This window comes from Dermochelys coriacea, chromosome 1, assembly GCF_009764565.3.
Source record: "Dermochelys coriacea isolate rDerCor1 chromosome 1, rDerCor1.pri.v4, whole genome shotgun sequence".
NCBI classification, from domain to species: domain Eukaryota; kingdom Metazoa; phylum Chordata; order Testudines; family Dermochelyidae; genus Dermochelys; species Dermochelys coriacea.
In genome coordinates this window covers 303,057,643-303,077,090 of record NC_050068.2, presented here as the reverse complement: position 1 = coordinate 303,077,090, position 19,448 = coordinate 303,057,643, and the positions used below count along the sequence as shown (strand labels likewise).

General features: G+C 41.5%; 1 protein-coding gene across 7 annotated transcripts in view; it reads right to left on the bottom strand.

Annotated features, from left to right (window-relative positions):
* Positions 1-3,243: 3,243 nt before the first annotated feature.
* Positions 3,244-19,448, bottom strand: part of ZNF277 (zinc finger protein 277) — an 89,804-nt gene continuing 73,599 nt past the window's right edge. For 6 of the 7 annotated variants that reach the window (XM_038397481.2, XM_043495044.1, XM_038397491.2 and 3 more), the window contains exons 8-12: positions 10,163-10,230; positions 6,884-6,980; positions 6,318-6,360; positions 5,512-5,686; positions 3,244-3,616 (exon numbers count right to left, since the gene is read on the bottom strand). In XM_038397481.2, the coding sequence (XP_038253409.1) occupies positions 3,445-3,616; positions 5,512-5,686; positions 6,318-6,360; positions 6,884-6,980; positions 10,163-10,230 (555 nt within the window). In that variant the 3' untranslated portion in view covers positions 3,244-3,444. Of the gene's footprint in view, positions 3,617-5,511; positions 5,712-6,317; positions 6,361-6,883; positions 6,981-10,162; positions 10,231-19,448 lie in introns of all 7 variants that reach the window. The other variant, XR_006275145.1, reaches the window with a different exon arrangement.

Here is a 19,448-nt window from a genome sequence, read left to right as displayed (position 1 = left end):
TGACTTATTACTGTTTAGTTTATTAATTTGTTCCAAAACCTCCTTTAATGACACTTCAGTCTGGGACAGTTCCTCAGATTTGTCACCTAAAGAGAATGGCTTAGGTTTAGGAATCTCCCTCGCATCCTCAACCATATAGACCGATTCAAAGAATTCACTTAGTTTATTTGCAAAGGCCTTATCATCCTTGAGTGCCCAGTTAGCATCTCAATCATCCCGTGGCGCCACTGGTTGTTTAGCAGGCTTTCTGCTTGTGATGGACTTAAAAAAAATTATTACTTTGAGTCTTTGGCTACCTGTTCTTCAAATTCTTCGTCATTCCTAATTATATTTTTACATTTCATTAGTCAGAGTTTATGCTCCTATTTTCGTCACTTGGATTTAACTTCCACTTTTTAAAGGATGCCTTTTTGTCTCTCACTGCTTCTTTTATTTTGTTTAGCCATGGTGGTACTGTTTTGGTTTTTTTACTATGTTTTTTAATTTGGGGGTATACATTTAAGTTGAGCCTCTATTATGGTGTCTTTAAAAAGTTTCCATGCAGCTTGCAGGGATTTCTTTTGGTGCTGTACCTTTTAATTTCTGTTTAACTAACTTCTCACTGTGAGATGATACCACATCATCATCTGGAGGGAGGGTTCCAGCTATGGGATCATTTCTCTCTGTTCCAGTTGGATGTTCTCCTTCCCTGAGGCTTTCATCCTCCTCAACAGCTCATAAGCTATCAGACTGGGGGGTGGCACCGTCTGGACTGGGGTGGAAAGTCTCATCTATGTACCTCTCTGTCTCCCTTAGCTCCTCCAGTTCAGCCAATCTGGTCTCCAAAGTCCGTACACGGTCTCTGAGGACCAGGAGCTCCTTGCACTGAATTCCCATATATGCCACCTGCCCATAGGGCAGATAATCATACATGCTGCATTGGGTGCAATAAACTGGATAGCCCCCACTCTATTGCTGGACTTCTGCCTGCATTATCTTTTTACTCCTGACACTTGTTCCTTTGTTGTTGTTTTGGTTTTATAAGGGGATGTTTTGGCTTTAAATTTAAAGAATGTTAAGTGTATCTAGTCTCCCCGCCTCACATTCTCACCTGGAGAACTCCCTCGCAACTCCCTTGTTAGTCACTCCTTTTTTCTAGCTCCTCCGATCGCTTAGGAGCAGGCTTTTTAAAGCCCTAGTCTTCATGAGTAGCCCTGCCCCCTTAAGAGTTGATGGGTGCTAAAGGGGTTAGGGATCAAAGCCTTGTTAAGAAGCTCTCAGCCTTGCCTAGCAGGCTGCTAGGCTCAGCACACACATGGTCAGCACATGGTCCACCAAACAAACAGACCACACGGTATATTTCAGTCAAGCATGAAACACACCACAGACACACGCACTGTAGACAACAAACTTACCCCAAGGATCATGTAATCACTTCTCCTCCAACTGGAGAACTCTTCGCGAAGCTCCTGTTAGCTGCTCCTGTTCGCTAGCTAGAGAGGAGATATGTCCTTCACCCTCATCTTATTGAGCATTTCCACCCTCACCCCCCAAAAGATGCATTAAATCCTCCTCCTGTCACCCAGACACATCACCTTTCCAAAATAACTGTCTTCCCCTTGCCAAAGTAACTCATCTCGCACCCAAACACACTTACTCCAAAACTCTTCCACCTTACACAACCAAAAGGACAGGTTTCCCTGCAGCAAGTTGCCAAACCAGTCTGCATGCCCTCTTCCTGGTGAGCAACTTCTCTTAAGCATTTCTAAAGTGTCTGCTTCAATAATACAAAGTGCCATGGTAGCATCTAGGTACTTAAGAAAGATGTCTTGGTCTGGGGGGATTCAGAAATCTGGTTATGCAACTTCCATCATAATTATAATTTTGCTTACGTATAGTAATTATCACACACAGTCACACAAAATGTTGCTTATGTGCAAGGAAATAGAGCATCTATGGTACTTCCTATGGCCCCCATTACCATAGTACTTGAACACCTCACCATCATTAATGTAATTACCCTCACAAAAACCCCTGTGAGGTAGGTAAGTGCTATTATCCCTGTCCGTAAACTGGGGCTCTGAGGCACAGAGAGGCTAAAGCTCAGAATCTCAAAGACACCTAGTTCCCATTGATTTCAAATCCCTAAAACACCTGCAATAGTACACTGGGTATGTTAACTATAACTGGATTTCTTGACTTGTACATTTAAATTCTCAAACCATAATGATGCATCAGTATCCTCTTGCATTTAATAGGCTTGTCTCCATTAATCATATGCCTACTAAGATGTGTATGTTGCTTTTGTTACAGTAATTCATTTTCATATAACTGAAAGAACTGTAGAGCCATAATTACTATGAGCAAGTGGCAAGTTTGTAACTGAAGAATGGAAATAGCATTTTAAATTATTCTAACTGAGCCAGAGGGACTCTTGATTTTCATTTTAAAATAGCAAAAGAAATCTTATACATAAGCCTAGATATCCACAATTGGGGAAAACCTTCAACTCTGGATTATAGAATCAAAGAGCAGTAAAAGAGGCTTTTGCAAAGCTACTGAACATACTATGTAAACAACTGTTCAGTGCACATTATACCCACCGTGCCTCAGGTATAGAATATGTGAGAGTTTGTTACAGCTCTCAGCTACAGAACTTCAGGTTATGCTGAAGCAACTCATGCTTTTAATTCTTGAAATCCCTGATAACAACCAAGATGGGCGTCATTACAAATGCAAACCAAGGCCCTGATCTTGCAAGCACCTCCACATATGCAGATGCCTGTGCTCATGCAGAGCTCTACTGAAGGTGCTGGGACTCCAAGCAGACAAATGAGTTTGCAGTTTTCAGGACAGGAACCCAAGACTGTAAAGTAAAAGCCATGAGATGTACTAGCGACGCCGATTAGACCTTAGAAGTGAAAAATTATCTCTATCTATCTGAAGTTAAATATTGGCATTTGTTTTAAAGAATAGTTTTGTGATTAGGATTCAAATTGAAGTCAGTTTTTTTTATTCATCTGACTTCTAACAGCAATATATAATATAGCAAAGCTTCATTCATTCTTCATATGGCGATCTGGGTTCTCTCATCTCTAGCACCAGATGCTCATCAAATGCCAGCCACCACGAATTGCTACACTGCAGATTTTCAGATAAAATAAAACAAAACTGTGTATATAAACAACAATATGCTACGGAGAATTAAATGGAGAAAAAACACAGCATGAATTTAAAAACAAAGTAGCATCAATCAAGAAAAAATATAAGTTTACACACAGTTTTTATTGCCTATTTTCTTTATTTGGTACTCCCATTCATTTACAGTCTGTGTTTATAGCAATCATGGGCTAAATCACACTAGCATGTAAGTGAGATCAGAGTTTTCCTTTTAGTCTTGCAGGTAGAATGCCTGAAGATTGGTAAACCTCTCTCTCAATGTTTAGGCTTTCCTTAATTGTTGTTTTATTCACGCAGAAGTTGGTTTAAAACACTGCTTTGTCTCAGAGCCTCTAGGTCGGAAATATCTTCACTAATGATAGGGACATCTTCGATTTGATCCCTGGCTGTCAGTTCATCTTCACTGTCTGACAGTGTACATAGGAGTGTATCGTTTTCATAGGTAGGAAAATAATACCTGAAAGTGACAAAATGTAAGAATAAAATATTACTAGAGGGCCACACATTGCATTGAACATGTAGGCTGAGTGCTAGGAGTTAACTGTAAATATCCAACTTAAGTGCAAATGGAAGCCTGATTGGGAGGAGACTGGCCGTCCAGGTGGGGGAGAGGAAGAGGAGGAAATGGCTGGGGGAAGGCTTTAGTGGTAGACCAAGGGAAGACTGGCTGGAGTGGGGGTGGGAAGGGTCAGTCTGGAGGGGGGCAGTGAGGGATGTAGCTGGGTACACAGCAATGAAGCGTGTAACCCTTTAGTAAGCTGCTGCCTGTGATGTGCAGACAGCAGCAGAGGGCTCCAGAGAGATTCCTCTGCCCATAGCACCAAATGGATACACTGTGAGCCTGACTTTAATGGAAATCAGGCTTTTCTGGATTTCAGTCAATAAGGTTCTGACCACTGAGCCCCCTCTGAAGTTTTGGAATTGATTAGTTGCAGCATTCCAAAGTTATCAGGCTCCATACAGACAAATGGAGAAATGCCATCAAGTGAAGCGTAGTGTCACATTTCAATCGGGCAAGAAGTTTGACTCACTGTACCACAAATGGTCAGTCATAGCATATTATGCTGCATATACCAAACAGCTAGACGCTTGTTCACAATTGCTGGAAGCTTTTTACAGATCCCATGGGACAAAGCCAATGCCTCATTATAGAGATTTCTGCAAGATTTGCAATCCCTACCTGAAGGATTCTGCAGGGAAAGATTACTTTTTAGTTGATTTCACTATATATTTTCTCATGCTCTGGTTTTAAAGGGTGGTTATACTCTTATCGCAGCATAGTTGGATTCGTGAGAGTAAAATCTCAATATTTTTTCTTCCCTTGATACCTTTTATTGAAAATACAAAACAAAAAAACCCCTTTTTTTTTTTTTTTTTTTTTTTTTGCTCATCACTCCATTGCCTGGCAGAAGGCACAGGCTGGGGTTACTGTTGCAGCTGTCTGAGCAGGAGGAAAGCAAGCAGATGAGAAAACAGCATCCTAGTGGAAGCTAAGCTGTTGTGTTAACTAGACCCCTCCACAACCAGAGCCAGTATGATGAAGCATAGGAGATGGAAACTGAAAAGTTAGGTTGACCCAGCTACATCACCCCAGGGTTTGAAAAATCCACACCTCTGAGTAACATAGTTAAGCCGACCTAACTCCTGGTGTAGAGGGTGCTAAATTTACAGAAGAATTCTTCCATCAACCCAGCTACTTCCTGGGAGGTGGATTCACTATAGTGAAGGGAGAACCCTTCCCATTGCTGGAGTGAACATCTGCACTGAAGCGCTGCAGCTGTACCACTGTAGTATTTTAAGTGTAGATACAGCCATATAATTCTAAAGTCCAGAACTTTACAGCTCCCAGTAGAGCCCCTGCAGATGTTTTGGGCAATTAAGCTGTTTTTAAGCAGACTTCTAGCGGGCATGAATCTGCTGGCTTTCTGGGATGGGAGTTATAAAGCATGAAGTGGAACAGAGTATTTGAAAAGTCAAGTTGCTACTGTACCTTATAAGAGCCACATAAGGACATGGGGAAGTAAGTGTTCAGCTGTCTGAAGTCAGTTCCTTCTTCCTGTTTTTTTACCTGTGTAGCATGTTGTCCCTGACTGTGGCAACATAGCGTTAAGGCATCTGGGACAGCAGTCTGTGCCAAAGCCCGGTAGTTTCACACAGTGTGGGGACTTACAATTTTGGCTAGGCCTGAGGCAGCTTGCAACTGTGCTCATACCATCACTTGGGCCTGCAAAGAGCTAGGTAGCTCTGGGTACCATAGTATTGCCAGAGAATGGACCTTTCAGACCATACTCATCTGGGGCAGTATCAAATAGGAACATAAATGCTGGAGGAAAAACACAAGTTAGCACGTACTGTGGTTGATCCCATGTAGACCTGGTTGGCAGGAATGTAATGTGTTTGGTCACTTCCATGTGACTTATTAATTCAGTCTTAGACTGAAACATCTCCTTGCAGTTGTAACATCGACACTGGTGGATTTCCCTTCTGATGAAGTTCACTAACTTCACTTGCTGATAAAACTTCAAACCTGGCAAATGGCAGAAAACAACAACCTAAGAAACACAAAATACAAAGAAGCACTTGTAATGCAAAGGAATTTTACTGAAGGCATACACAGGCAGAGTCCTATAACTCAGCAAAAGTTTATCCCTGTAGTTTATCCTATAACTCAGCAAAAGTTTATCTTGTAGCTGAAGCAGAATTGGTCAGTAATACAGTTTAAAAATTAAGGACACTTTGACCTTCACTGCATGGCAGAGAGCCCTAAGGCTTTGAGCACAGGGTGCACTGTGCTTTCTGCCATGTAAAGTGAAAGAAATCCCAACAGCATTTTTGAAATAATGATTGAAGGGGTCTTGTGGCAGAATCTTAGACCCTTCGACTGGGGATCTGCAGAAGTTATTCCATGAAAGAACCCAAAATGTCAAGAGACAATATCAAATACCCAGAGATAGCTATTTCATGGGAAGTATTAGCAGCAGTTCCAAAAAACAGAATAGACTTGGCTGTCCTTTGTCAGCTGGCAAGGCAGCGTTTCCGTAAAGGAAAAGTTAAAATCTGAAAAAATTAAAGTGATGCAGTTGTTTTCAAGTAGTCTTATGCTGTGGTTTTCCCCACACTAATGACAGATGCTGACAATTACAGTATCTCTTACTCACCATGCTCTGCCTTTATTTTAAGAAGGTCAAATCCATGTGCTTCCTGGAAAAAAACATAGCTTATTATTATTACCACTACTTCTAGTATTCCAAGTTGAAAGCAGCTCGATGTTTATATAGTCAGGCTAACACAGACAGATAGATTTGTGTTTGCCAGAAATTTTTGTATGTGGTTAGTTTAATTACCATTATCTGTTTAACATCTAAGTTTCAATTTTGTAGCATGTTTAACTATAATAAATGCTAAGTCAGCAAATCATTGTAGTTAATAAAATTTTATTACTGCCTCTATTATCTTACCATGTAAACTTGCCAGAGATGGTGATTCACATTCTCATTGTAAAACTTGGCTTCAATGAGTTTTCCATAAAGCAGACACTGGAGATGCAATGACTGTATTCTGCACTAAAGAGGGCATTCTCCGACTGCATTTTGCATCATTCTGAATGCATGTTGTATATTCGTAGAGCAACAGAAGACCCTGATCTCAACAGCGCTGCCACAATCCTACTTTTCACTTCAAACTGATAAAAAAAAAATGTGATTTAAACATATTTGTACCTTACCTTCATGTGGAAACATAATTTTTTGGTAGTGTCTGCTTGCTTTTCACAAAACAGGCAAACTGCACAGACAGGATGCTCCTCCCAATCAGACCAGTCTCTATGATGAAGGAGACAAAGTGTTTGTTTAATTGAAAAGGGCTTGAAGAGAGTTTTTGTGAAAGGTAAGATGATGTGAAAGTGTGAGCCAAATTTTCCTCTCACTGAACTACAATAAGTGAAGAGTAAGTCATTTTCCTTCAGTTGAGTTACCATAGTTTGGTTTTATTATTAATTCTATTATTATAGCGCCTAGAAGCCCTAGTTATGGACCAAGATGCCAATATGCTACATTGGTAGAATTTAGTCCCTTGACTAAAAAATACAAAGGTAGAGGTTATCAAAAGGTCAGATTTGGCTTTTAGTTACAAAATTGTAGATTCAGAGTAACTCTACTGACTTCTATATGGCTATTCTGAGCGCAAAATATAGCCAAACATGAATATACAGTGTTGCTGGAATTTGGCTCTCAGAACCTGTTTGGGCCACTACTCTAGTGAACTTCCCTGAAGAGAAGTACTAGAGCTCCTTCTTGGGCTACTGGGGCTCTCAACTGCTGTACAATTAACTCCATTTACAGTTAGGACCATGTGCAGTGAATAGCAGTGCAGGCAAATTCTGTAATGCTTAATCGAGTAAGTAAATCGAATCTGGTAAGCCACAGCAAATTGCTTTTTAACTGAATATTTCCATAAAGTCTTTCACACCCTACTGTGCCTCTCTAATCTTTTCATATACTAACAAAAGATACAAATGACAGGCAGCTGGAGTTTTCTCAATTTTATGTACCTATCAAACATTATTATTCCACAGAACAGATTCTTGTTTCTGCTACATTTAGTGCAAGTGCACACACGTTTTATATAAGCAATAAGTTACATCCAGATGTGTAGCGATACTCTGAAATAATAATACTTAGCACTTATACAGAGCTTTCACCTAAGGATTTCAGAGTACTTTACCTACGCTGATTCATCAAGCTTCACAACACCTATGTGGGGTACAAAAGTATTATTATACCCATGTTTTACATGTAGGTAAACTGAAGCTAAAATCACAGGCAGAACCAGGAACAATCATCAGTAGTTTTGATGCCCAATCCTGTGCTTTAACCACTAGAAAATGCTTCCTACCTATTAATGATTTCCTTATTCACCTAAGTAGGGTTGAGCATTTGCCAAGCTCTAATAAGTGAAAAGCAATTCAGCCATTTCTGAGTATTAAGAAAAAGAGGAGAAAATATGCTTTACCCCCATTATAAATTTTTTTTGATGACCCTCATTTGAACAGTTTTGCAGTCAAAACAGCTTCAGGTTGAAAGACTAAATGTGGCTTGGAAGTAGCCCTCCCTGAGAAGTGCCTTTGATGAAGTGTTCCTATTTTTAAGAAAGGTAAAAAATGCGATTCGGGTAACTACAGGCCTGTTAGTTTGACATCAGTAGTATGCAAGGTCTTGGAAAAAATTTTGAAGGAGAAAATAGTTAAGGACACTGAGGTCAATGGTAATTGGGACAAAAATACAACATGGCTTTACAAAAGGTAGATCGTGTCAAACCAACCTGATCTTCTTCTTTGAGAAGGTAACAGATTTTTTACACAAAGGGAACGCAATGGATCTAATTTACCTTGATCTCAGTAAGGCATTTGATACGGTTCCACAGGGAGAATTATTAGCTAAATTGGAAAAGATGGGGATCAATATGAAAACTGAAAGGTGGATAAGGAACTGGTTAAAGGGGAGACTACAGCAGATCACATTGAAAAGGGAACTGTCAGGCTGGAAGGAGGTTATTAGTGGAGTTCCTCAAGGATCGGTTTTGGGACCAATCTTATTTAATCTTTTTATTACTGACCTTGGCACAAAAAGCAGGAATCTGCTAATAAAGTTTGCGGATGACACAAAGCTGGGAGGAATTGCTGATACAGAGAAGGACCGGGATATCATACAGAAAGATCTGGATGACCTTGTAAACTGGAGTAATAGTAATAGGATGAAATTTAATAGCAAAAAGGGAAAGGTCATACATTTAGGGATTAATAACAAGAATTTCTGTTATCAACTGGGGACGCATCACTTGAAAGTAACAGAGGAGTAGAAGGACCTTGGAGTATTGGTCGATCACAGGATGACTATGAGCTGCCAATGTGGTATGGCTGTGAAAAAAGCTAATGTGGTCTTGGGATGCATCAGGTGAGGTATTTCCAGTAGAGAGAAGGTGTTTGTACCGTTATACAAGGCATTGGTGAGATCTCATTTGGAATATTGTGTGCAGTTCTGGTCTCCTATGTTTAAGAAGGATGAATTCAAACTGGAATAGGTACAGAGAAGGGCTACTAGGATGATCCGAGGAATGGAAAACCTGTCTTATGAAAGGAGACTCAAAGAGCTTGGCTTGTTTAGCCTAACCAAAAGAAGGCTGAGGGGAGGTATGATTGCTATCTATAAATATATCAAAGGGATAAATATCAAGGAGGGAGAAGAATTATTTAAGCTAAGTACCAACGTGGACACAAGAATAAATGGATATAAACTGGCCATCAGGAAGTTTAGACTTGAAATTAGATGAAGGTTTCTAACCATCAGAGGATTGAAGTACTGGAACAGCCTTCCAAGGGAAGCAGTGGGGGCAAAAGACATATCTGGCTTCAAGACTAAGCCTGATAAATTTATGGAGGAGATGATATGATGAGATAGCCTAATTTTGGCAATTAATTGATCTTTGACTATTAGCGGTAGATATGCCAAATGGCCTGTGATGGGATGTTAGATGGGGTGGGATCTGAGTTGCTACAGAGAATTCCTTCCTGGGTGTCTGGCTGGTGAGTCTTGCCCACATGCTCAGGGTTCAGCTGATCGCCATATTTGGGGTTGGGAAGGAATTTTCCACCAGGGCATTGGCAGAGGCCCTGGGGGTTTTTCGCCTTCCTCTGCAGTGTGGGGCATGGGTCACTTGTTGGAGGATTCTCTGCACCTTGAAGTCTTTAAACCACGATTTGAGGATTTCAATAGCTCAGACATAAGTTAGGGGTTTGTTACAGGAGTGGGTGGGTGAGATTCTGTGGCCTGCGTTGTGTAGGAGGTCAGACTAGATGATCATAATGGTCCCTTCTGACCTTAAAGTCTATGAGTCTAAGCGTTCTGATGAAAACTAGCTTGATCTGACTATGTTATGAGTCTCTTCAAATTGCATACCAAGCAAAAACTCCCCATTAACTTGTATAAAATGGCTATATAACTCTTACTCTTCCAGGTTATCTAGCAATTCTCGGTCATCTTCCGACTGAACTTCCTCCCAGGACTTTCCAAATTCCTGGAAATGAGAGATAAAGGAAAAAAATAACTTCCACACACGTGCCACATGTTAAGAAACAAATGAATGAATGTAAAACTTCTTAAGCCACAGTCAACATCTTATTTTGGATTTACTCTTATATGTTTGTGGATTTAAATTAAAGTAATTCTTTTAAACATAATTTTATTCACCTTATTCATAATAAAAAACAAGTGAGAGGTCCCAATTTAAGGGAAAACCATGTTTGCCTAGAGATTCACATTTATGTACAATAAGTCAAAGCTGACCTTCAATGCATACTATGGTTTCCAATTCCACCAACTTACTGGAAGCCCTTTTGGATCTCTGAAGACAGGAGTACATCACAACAGACAACCAGTATTAGAACTGGTTGAAGATTTTAATTTTTTAGTAAGTTTCCCCACCCCCAATGCTGTGATTATGATGAAAACCCCCCTCTCTTTTCTGATCTATTGTTTACACAGGAGCAAGTCAACATCATGACTATAAGTGAGATGTGCTCCAAAATGCACTAACACAATGGTATTCAATCTTTAACAGTTGGAGGATCACTTCATCATCTGATAGAGTCACAATGCAATCATGACAAAAGTGTCTTAAGAACATAAAAACGGCCATACTGGGTCTGACCAAAGGTCCATCTTGCCTAGTATCCTGTCTTCCGACAGTGGCCAAGGCCAGGTGCCCCAGGGGGGAAATGAACAGAAGAGGTAATCATCAAATCATCCATCCCCTGCCTAGCACAATGGGGCTCCACTTTCAGCTCAGACCACTAGTGCGACTGTAATATAAACAATAATTATAGCGCCTAGTCCTAGAAGACCACTGTTCTATATCCAAACAGTTATGCTTTAACTTTCTCTCTCTAGTGTTTCTTTCTCTGAAAGAGTCTTGTCGCCTTCAAAAATAAACCAGAACCAACAATTTAAGTAGTTTTTTTTGTACTCATACTTTCTACACTTGTGGTTTACACACATCATATTTAATTATCTTGGCCCCAACTTTTTGACACATCTCAGATACATATGGGAAACTTTTAAACAGGGAGCCTAAATATTTGAACATGCCCTGTTCCCTCTATTAAAATACTCAGTCACTCTAATAAAGATATTCATTATTAAGTATACCCTGGTAACAAATGCTATTATTGTCAATGTGGTTTTATTAAAAAAAAAAGAAAAAGAAAAGAAAAGATATCCACCATTTAACAGTTTAATGAGAATTTCCAAAGCTGTTACAATCTATCAGGTAAATGGAGCACACATAAACATCTCTGATAGCCCTTAACATGATGCCATTACCATTTACAAAATGAAGATTCAGTAATTAATTCAGAGATGTTATGCTCTAGTGTGTAAACTCTCCAAGTTACAGTGGAGCCTCATTAATGTCACCATTCTTCTGAGATAATGTGCAGCTATTAACACCTCTCCCTACACATTGTCACAGCTACACACCACCATTTCCTATGGAAACTGTGGCTGCCAACACCACAGCCTGTAATGACAGGATAGCAGCTCATGACTGCAAAATTAACAGATATTTTCACAATTTTTCTTCCCTGCTACCTTGAAGTCTATGGGCACAAGAGAACACCTTCAAAAGAAAAGGAAAAAAAAAATCAAGCTTTACCTTTTGGTTAAATGTGAACTGCAAAAAGGGGAAGGGGAAAATAATTGGGTACGAGCTTTTGTTTCTTTGCAATGCTTATATAGAAAGCAAAGTACATAAGAGGGGCTTTTGTGTGTGTGTGTGTGTGTGTGTGGTTGGTTGACGGCTAGCTTTTTTACATAAAAATTCAGGTTTGATCTTCCCTGGTGAGTGGTGAACTAGTGAAGCTACAATATCATAAGAACCAAGAGACTGGGGGGGGGGGGAGACAGTGACTTTTAGTTAGATTGTTAAAAATTCTTTTTTTGGCTTGTGTGCACATTTAAATGCTAGTGTCTAATGAGCATCTGGCACAAAGGGATGTCTTAAAAAAGTTCAACATCCCTGCCTCTTCATCTGAGATGTGAGAACTCTATAAATATCTCCTGAGACCTCTCTACATTTTTTTTTTTTTTTTTTTGCAAAACCAGGGGAAAACACTAGACTTAACATTATTAATAGTTCAAAAAGTAGAAAATACACATTTTAAAACAGCATTCAGGCCTTTTATTATACCATAAAGAACCAGCCCCCAGCTCCCAAAACCAAAAACCAAAACCAAAAACCCAAACAAAACAAAAACACAAGAACAGGATTTCAAACTTTCTTTGCAGGTCACCTTTAAGGGTCTGTGTAAAATGAGTTCCGTAGATAAGAATGGCTGCATATTTACTATTCCCTTTCCCCAAGATACAGCATGAATCCATAAAGATGGATTTTTCTGCCATTGCCTATCACTTTCAGATTTCGACAGATGTGGGACTGTGTGCCTAGCTGAGGGAGCATGCACCATCATGAGGAGGAGGGGCCGAAGCACTGGCTTGGAGGGCTTACAGAAGCTGTCAACTGGCATCCAGGGGTTCTGAAGCCACACACTAGTGGAACTCTGCATGGCAGGCACCTTCCCTAAATGCGCAGCTCCTAAGACGTATGGAAACGGAGCCCTTCAGTCCCTTCTTCATCTGCATGCCAAGCTCTGTGTGACCCCCTTCTCCCATACCAGATTTCCCCATTCTTCCCCCCACACCAGAGGTTGTGTGTGTCCCCTTCCCCCATTCGAGGATCCCCTATCATCCCCCTCATGGTAGGGACTCTATGTGCACTCCTATTCCCCTGACCCCTATACTGGGGTTCCCCAACTTCTCCCCATCTAGCCTTTTGTATATCCTCACATTCCTTCTTCCACCCATTCCATGGTTCTCCATTCTCCCCCCATGGCAGGGGCTCTCCGTGAGCTCTCATTACCCTCTCTCTACCCATTTATTCCCATGGCAGGGGCTGTCTGACCCCCATACTCCCCATGTTAGAGGCCCTGTGTGGCCACTTTTCTCCCTTTCCCTGTATCAGAGTCCCCCAACCTCCTGCCTGTCAGGGGTTTGTGTGTCCTCACCACCTCCTCCCCCATGCCATGGGCTGTGTGCATACCCACATACCCATGGCAGACCCACCATAATTCTTCTCTCTGTTTGGGAGATAAGTCATTCAGTGTGTCAACATGTTAAAATTCTATTGGGAGAAGAGACAAGAGATGAGATAGGAGTGTTAGGATGGAAGGGGTAAACGGATGCTATCAACCAGTTGCAGCTGGCAGAGGGTTCATCCTATTTTCCCCCTTTTGGTCTTCCGATTTCTCCACAAATCAATCAGGTCTGGCCACTGATGCCTAGAACATTCCCTAAAATTTTGGAATTGACTGGATGTGATGTTCAAAAGTTATCACATTACAGACAGAGAAATGCCATCAAGTTGAGCACAAGTCCTTCCCAAGCTCAGCCAGCAAGTAGCCAGAAAACAAAACATACAGGGTAACTATTATTTGCAGTTTGGCCGCAAGAAAAATAGATCAGTTTACTCTTTAAGAAAATATATCAAAAATGACTTTAAGAAATAAAATTCCTGTGAGAGACATGTATGCATTTCAGCAAATTTTTACAATTTGAAAATAAACCCATTCATTAGAGTGCCATTGCTTTACTCTATGTTAGAGCCCCTGCGAGGGACTAGGGTAAAGCCCTGCAGCAGGACTGAGATCCTGTGGGTCCCACAGCACCTGCTGCCATAATAGCAGGAGCGGGTGGGAGTGGTATTAAAAAATAGTCTCACGCAGGGCTCTACTCTATGGCCTATTATCAGCCAATTTAAAATTAAATGTGTAACTGATTAGGGAAGTGCATGCCCAATATTTCCAGTCCTCCTGGCCACACTCCAATGGATACACTTGGAGTCTTGTCTGTTTATACTGTAAGCTCTTTGGAGCAGGAGCCCTATCTAATGTGCTCATATAATGCCTACAGAGAGTCCCTGATCCTAAAGAGAGCCTCTGGGATTTTGAAACATGCCTAAATGATTCAGAAGCACAAGTCCTCTTGATTTTCAATGGGATTTGTGAGCCTGAGTCTCCTACCTTTTGAAAAACTCACCCTTATGCAACAAGAATATTGAATACATCATAAATAATCTTTTGATTGTTGCTTAGAGCTGAAATTACAAAGCTAATGAAGTTTCAAGAAAAGCATCTATCCTTATATAGCTAAAGATCACGTGTACTACTGTATAGTACTATGAAGCAGAACTCAACAAAATATGTGATTAATTATCATGGCAGCATAACAAAAGCCACTTTTAAGTGATGTCAGACAGCTAAGGAATCTTGGTAAATCAGAAGATGACTTATTGATATATGACTCTACAGTTACATAATTCCCTGCAATGTCAAGTAGGCTACTTAAGGCAGGAAAGGAAGAATACACAGAAGAAGTAAGCCATAAAATGCAACTTCTCAGTTCAGAAAGGAAATCCGCGTAATTAATTACACTATAAATGCTAATGAAGCCAAAAGCATAATTCAGAAAAACAAAGGATATATTCCTGTTCCAACTGAAGTCAACGGGAGTTTTGCCACTGACTTCAATAGGAGCAGGAATGGGGCTGAAGTTTGTGAAACAATTCAATAAAAGCTCTCAATACATGTGAACAAAAAGACCTATTTAAAACACCCCCAGAAAAACAAAAAAACTCCGGCTGTGGCCTGACAATAACCATAAAGACCATTTAAGTGCTCTGTGAAGGTTCATATGTAAAGCAAAATTATAAAAAGAGCAGGGACACAGATACAAGTCTGCTTTAAAAAGGAATACTTTTAATTACAACAACATATAAATAAGTTTCCATGTAAATAGGTCAAGATCCAGCTACCATTTCAAGAGGTTTATTGTGTGTATTTAAAAAGGGCTGGAGATTATAATGGCGCTTACTACTAAAGACACATTTTTAAAACACTAAGCTTCACAGAACTGACATTTGGAAAGATAAGATATTTGTTGTTTCATTCTGAAAACTCTCTAGTTTGTCTATTAAACAGAACAAAAAAAAAAAACTACTCCAAAAACCAAGTCACTTATCTTTATATCAAGCAATGCTCTGTAATGAATGACCGACATGTAATAGCCACATTCTCCTAGCTATATTGAAAGCTGTGAATCTCCTGGACATTTCAAGTACAGCAAAGGGAAAGAGCTTTCACAGGGGATGAGAAACCATAAAAGCTTAATATGGCTTGCCTTAAACAGTTAAACATCACTACAAACAATGCAAAAAGTTGCAGAACAGCAACGTATGTCATGTCATTATGGAAAACAGGCCCTGGGCAGCTTCAGCTTCTGGTGCTGAACCTGGATTCAACTCAAAAACAGCTTCATCACATTAACATTATCACCATGGTCCAAATGTGCACAGTAGGAACTAACATTATGTCTTCGTGAGTACAGGGTAATCCATTGAAACCCCATTGAACGTATTACAGTCTGCATTTCTCTTTAATCTCATTGCCTCCTCTGTGTAAAAATAAATAAAAAGGCACCAGAGAACATTAAGAGTGCAAGCACCCTTCACAGTGTAGGAGACGTTCTAACACTTCAGACTGATGCTAAAGGAAACCTTTATACCATCCTACACTAGTCTGTCATTTGTCATTATGTCAGTAAACTGATTTACAAATGTTTCACAGGGTTTTTTTTTTTTGTTTTTTTTTTTTTAAACAGTAGCTGTACTTTTTTGTATCCTTTCACCTAGAAAGCCAGGTGACATGGGGTATGTCTACACAATCCACAGCAGCAAGCCTCCCAGCCTGAGCTGACAGACTTAGGCTAGTGGGCCTTGCGCTAGCACTCTAAAAACAGCTGCGTAGATAGCACTTTGAAGTTACAGCTCGGGCTGGCACTGAGGCTCTGAAGCCAAGAGGGAGGGGTGAGTTTTGGAGTCCAAGGTCCAGCCTGAGTCGCAACTTCAAAGCCCTGTCTACACAGCTATTTTTAGAGCGCTAGCACAAGCACTGCTATTCCAAATCTGTCAGCCTGAGTTAAGAGGCTTGCTGTGGCATCTTTGGACCCTTTGGGTTCAAGCTACAAGGGCTCAAGTGTCCAGGATTTTGAAGGAGAGAGATTTTAGAACCTTGTAATAAAACCGAAGGCAGTTTTTCTGTGCACAATAATGGCACAATTACAAGGTCAGATATTTGAGACCTTGAATCAAGTGCTGTGTAGAAGTCAAAAGATATTGACTCTGCATGTCATTGGGCCTGGGCTGATTATGACATCTTGCACTTCACACCAATGTACTTTTAAGGGGAAAAAGGAAACCACTGTGTGGTTGATTTTTGTTTTTAAATATATATATATATTTATTAAATAAATATTTTATATATATATATTATTAAAGAATTGTAGATATTTGGCAGCAGCTCAAAGATTTGAAAGGTTATAAGTATTGGGGGTAGGGGTAGGCTAGTGGTTAGAGTATAGTCAAAGATAAATCCTAAATAAAAAATTCATGATGTTAAAGTATAGATGGTATAGAGGTTTTCTTGGCATGGGTATGGGATGGCTGCATTTACCGATGAGAGGCAGAGTCAGGGTAGAGTTATGGTCATTCAAAACAAGTGTCAATAAAACCTTGTTAACACACCATCATCAATATTGTATATGTCATGTTATTGAAAAGCTACTTAAAATATTTGAGATTTAGCGTTTTTACAGGACTACTTTTAGTATCCCTCACCCCTAAAGGGCTTGCTTTTTAGGCAATGTCTTCAATGCAGCATTAGCCTGGGTGATGGCCAAGCTTGGGTATGAGCAGGTACACCAAACTACTGTGTCCTCATTAGTGCTGTATTTACCCACATGTGTTGCTAAGACTTCTGGAGACACATCCATGGTTCTTTGTGCAGCAGAAAACTGTGACACTCCATGAGTCTTTCCCAGAGAATTGTGGGAGAACTCATCTATCCTTCTGGGCACATGGGGGGACTATGGGAAGGCACTGGAGGACTATTAGTACTCCAATTATTTACCTGGCATCTTCACTGCCAAGTGGCACCCATGCTCAAACCATATCTCCAGCTGGCCCAGCTAAAAAATCACCAAACTCAGATGAGAAGTTTTTGTGTGTGGATGGGAAGGAGGTAGGGAGAACACGCAAGTAAGAACCCCAGCTAACTGCAGTGAAGACATGCTCTTATATTTACAGGACTGTGAGTAAGCCATGAAACCTCTAAAATGACCTAACGTAGTGCCTTTAAAAAAAACACAATATCATATTTAAGTCTGATATTTCAGGATCTTGCAGAGCTGGAAGCAAACACTGGGCCTGTTGGGAGCCTGGGAACCCCTTCTTTCCAACTAATAGAAAGCTCTCATTTCTCTAGCCCTGCAGATCAGACTTTAGAGCAGAGGTGGGGAACTTTTTTTGACCAGGGGCCACTGACTCACAGAAAAAGTCAGTCACGGGCCACACACAGCCCCATGAGGCTGCAGGGGGGAATGGAACTGCACACGGTGGCTCGGGGCTTCCCCTAGGCTCCAGGGTGGGGTCAGAAATGAGGAGTTTGGGATCTGGGAGGGGGCTCCAGGCTGGGGCAGGAGGTTGGCATGCAGGAGGGGGTGAGGGCTCCGGCTGGGGGTGCAGGCTCTGGGGTGGGGGTGGGGATGAGAGGCTTGGGGTACAGGAGGGGGCTTTGGGCTGGGGCCAAGGGTTTGGAATGCGGAAGCGGGTTCAGGGCTGGAGCAGGGGGTTTGAGGTCTGGGGTCCGGAAGGGAGTTTGGATGCTGGAGGGGGTTCAGGATTGGGGTGGGGGGGGTTAGGATGTGGAATCGGGGAGGGAGTTAGGGCGTGGGAGGGGGTTCCGACCTGGGGCAGGGGATTGTGGTACAGGGTCTGGGAGGGAGTTAGGGTGTGGGAGAGGGTTCCAACCTGGGGCAGCGAGTTTGGGATGTGGGCTCCGGACAGGTGGTGCTTACCTTAGGTGGCTCCCAGTCGGAGGCCCATCGGGACTAAGGCAGGCTCTCTGCCTACCCTGGCTCCATGCTGCTCCCAGAAGCAGACGCCATGTCCGGCCCCTAGGCGGAGGGGCCAGGGGTCTCTGCGCAGTGTGCACTGCCCACACCTGCAACTCCCATAAACTGTGGTTCCTGGCCAATGGGAGCTGCAGAGCCAGCACTGGGGGCAGGCAGGGGCAGCACGGGGAGCTTCCCTGATCGCCGCTGCTCCTAGGGGCCGCAGGGGACTTGCCAGTCGCTTCTGGGATTGGCAACCCCAGCTTTCCTCCACAGCGGGGCGAGCTGGCACTCGTGACTCCAGCCCCAGGGGGCAGGGGTGGCTCGGGGCTTTCAGTTAGCAGCGCGGACAGTTGCTGTGGGCCGGATTAAACAAAGCAGCAGGCCGCATCTGGCCTGCAGGCCATAGGTTCCCCACCCCTGCTTAGAGCAGTGCCATTTTTACATCTAGAAAAGGCATCACTGCTCCTGGGCTGAATCTTCCTTGTCCTAGTCCTTAGGCCTCTGTGGTCTTTAGCAGTGAAAGGGAACAAGGGAATGAATTTCACACTGGGGAGGAGAAGGAAATAAATAAACTTGCCAGAGAATTAGAAACAATGATGGCTGTCTGATTACTAGCATAAAGTTTGGGGAAAGAGGGGGAAAGGAGGAGGATTAAGGGGCAGAGAGTAGGTGAGGTAGTCTGAAAGATGCATAAAAAATAGTTTATCACATGGATATCAACACAAGTGTACTATAGATATAAAAACACTTTACCCACAACTGAAATGCAGCAACTTCTGGGGTAGAACGTGGCAGATTTTGGAACAGCTACTCCACACAAAAGTTAAGGATGGAGCGAAAAACTGCTGTATATACACAGAAGGAGATTTAGACCAAATGTAAATACCTAGGTGGAATTTGTTAATACCTATCACAGACTACACATCACCTTGGGGAAAAAATTCAGCCTATTTCTATTCCACTTGAAAGCCACTGATTAGCTTCCTTGCATATACTGTGTAGTCTAAAGAATATTTTCAGCTTAAATCTACTAGAAAACAAACTCCAATCCAACAACATTCTAATTAGCTCTCCCTTTATTTCATTACTGTATTTAAATTTCCCTCCTGCTTATTAAAGCTGAGATTGAATGCTAATGACTTTAATCATAAAGTGTCTTCAAACTGAGTATTCCTGAGTGTCTTAGAATTCTAAAACATTTATTATTCTGTCATTCAATAATTATCCAAAATA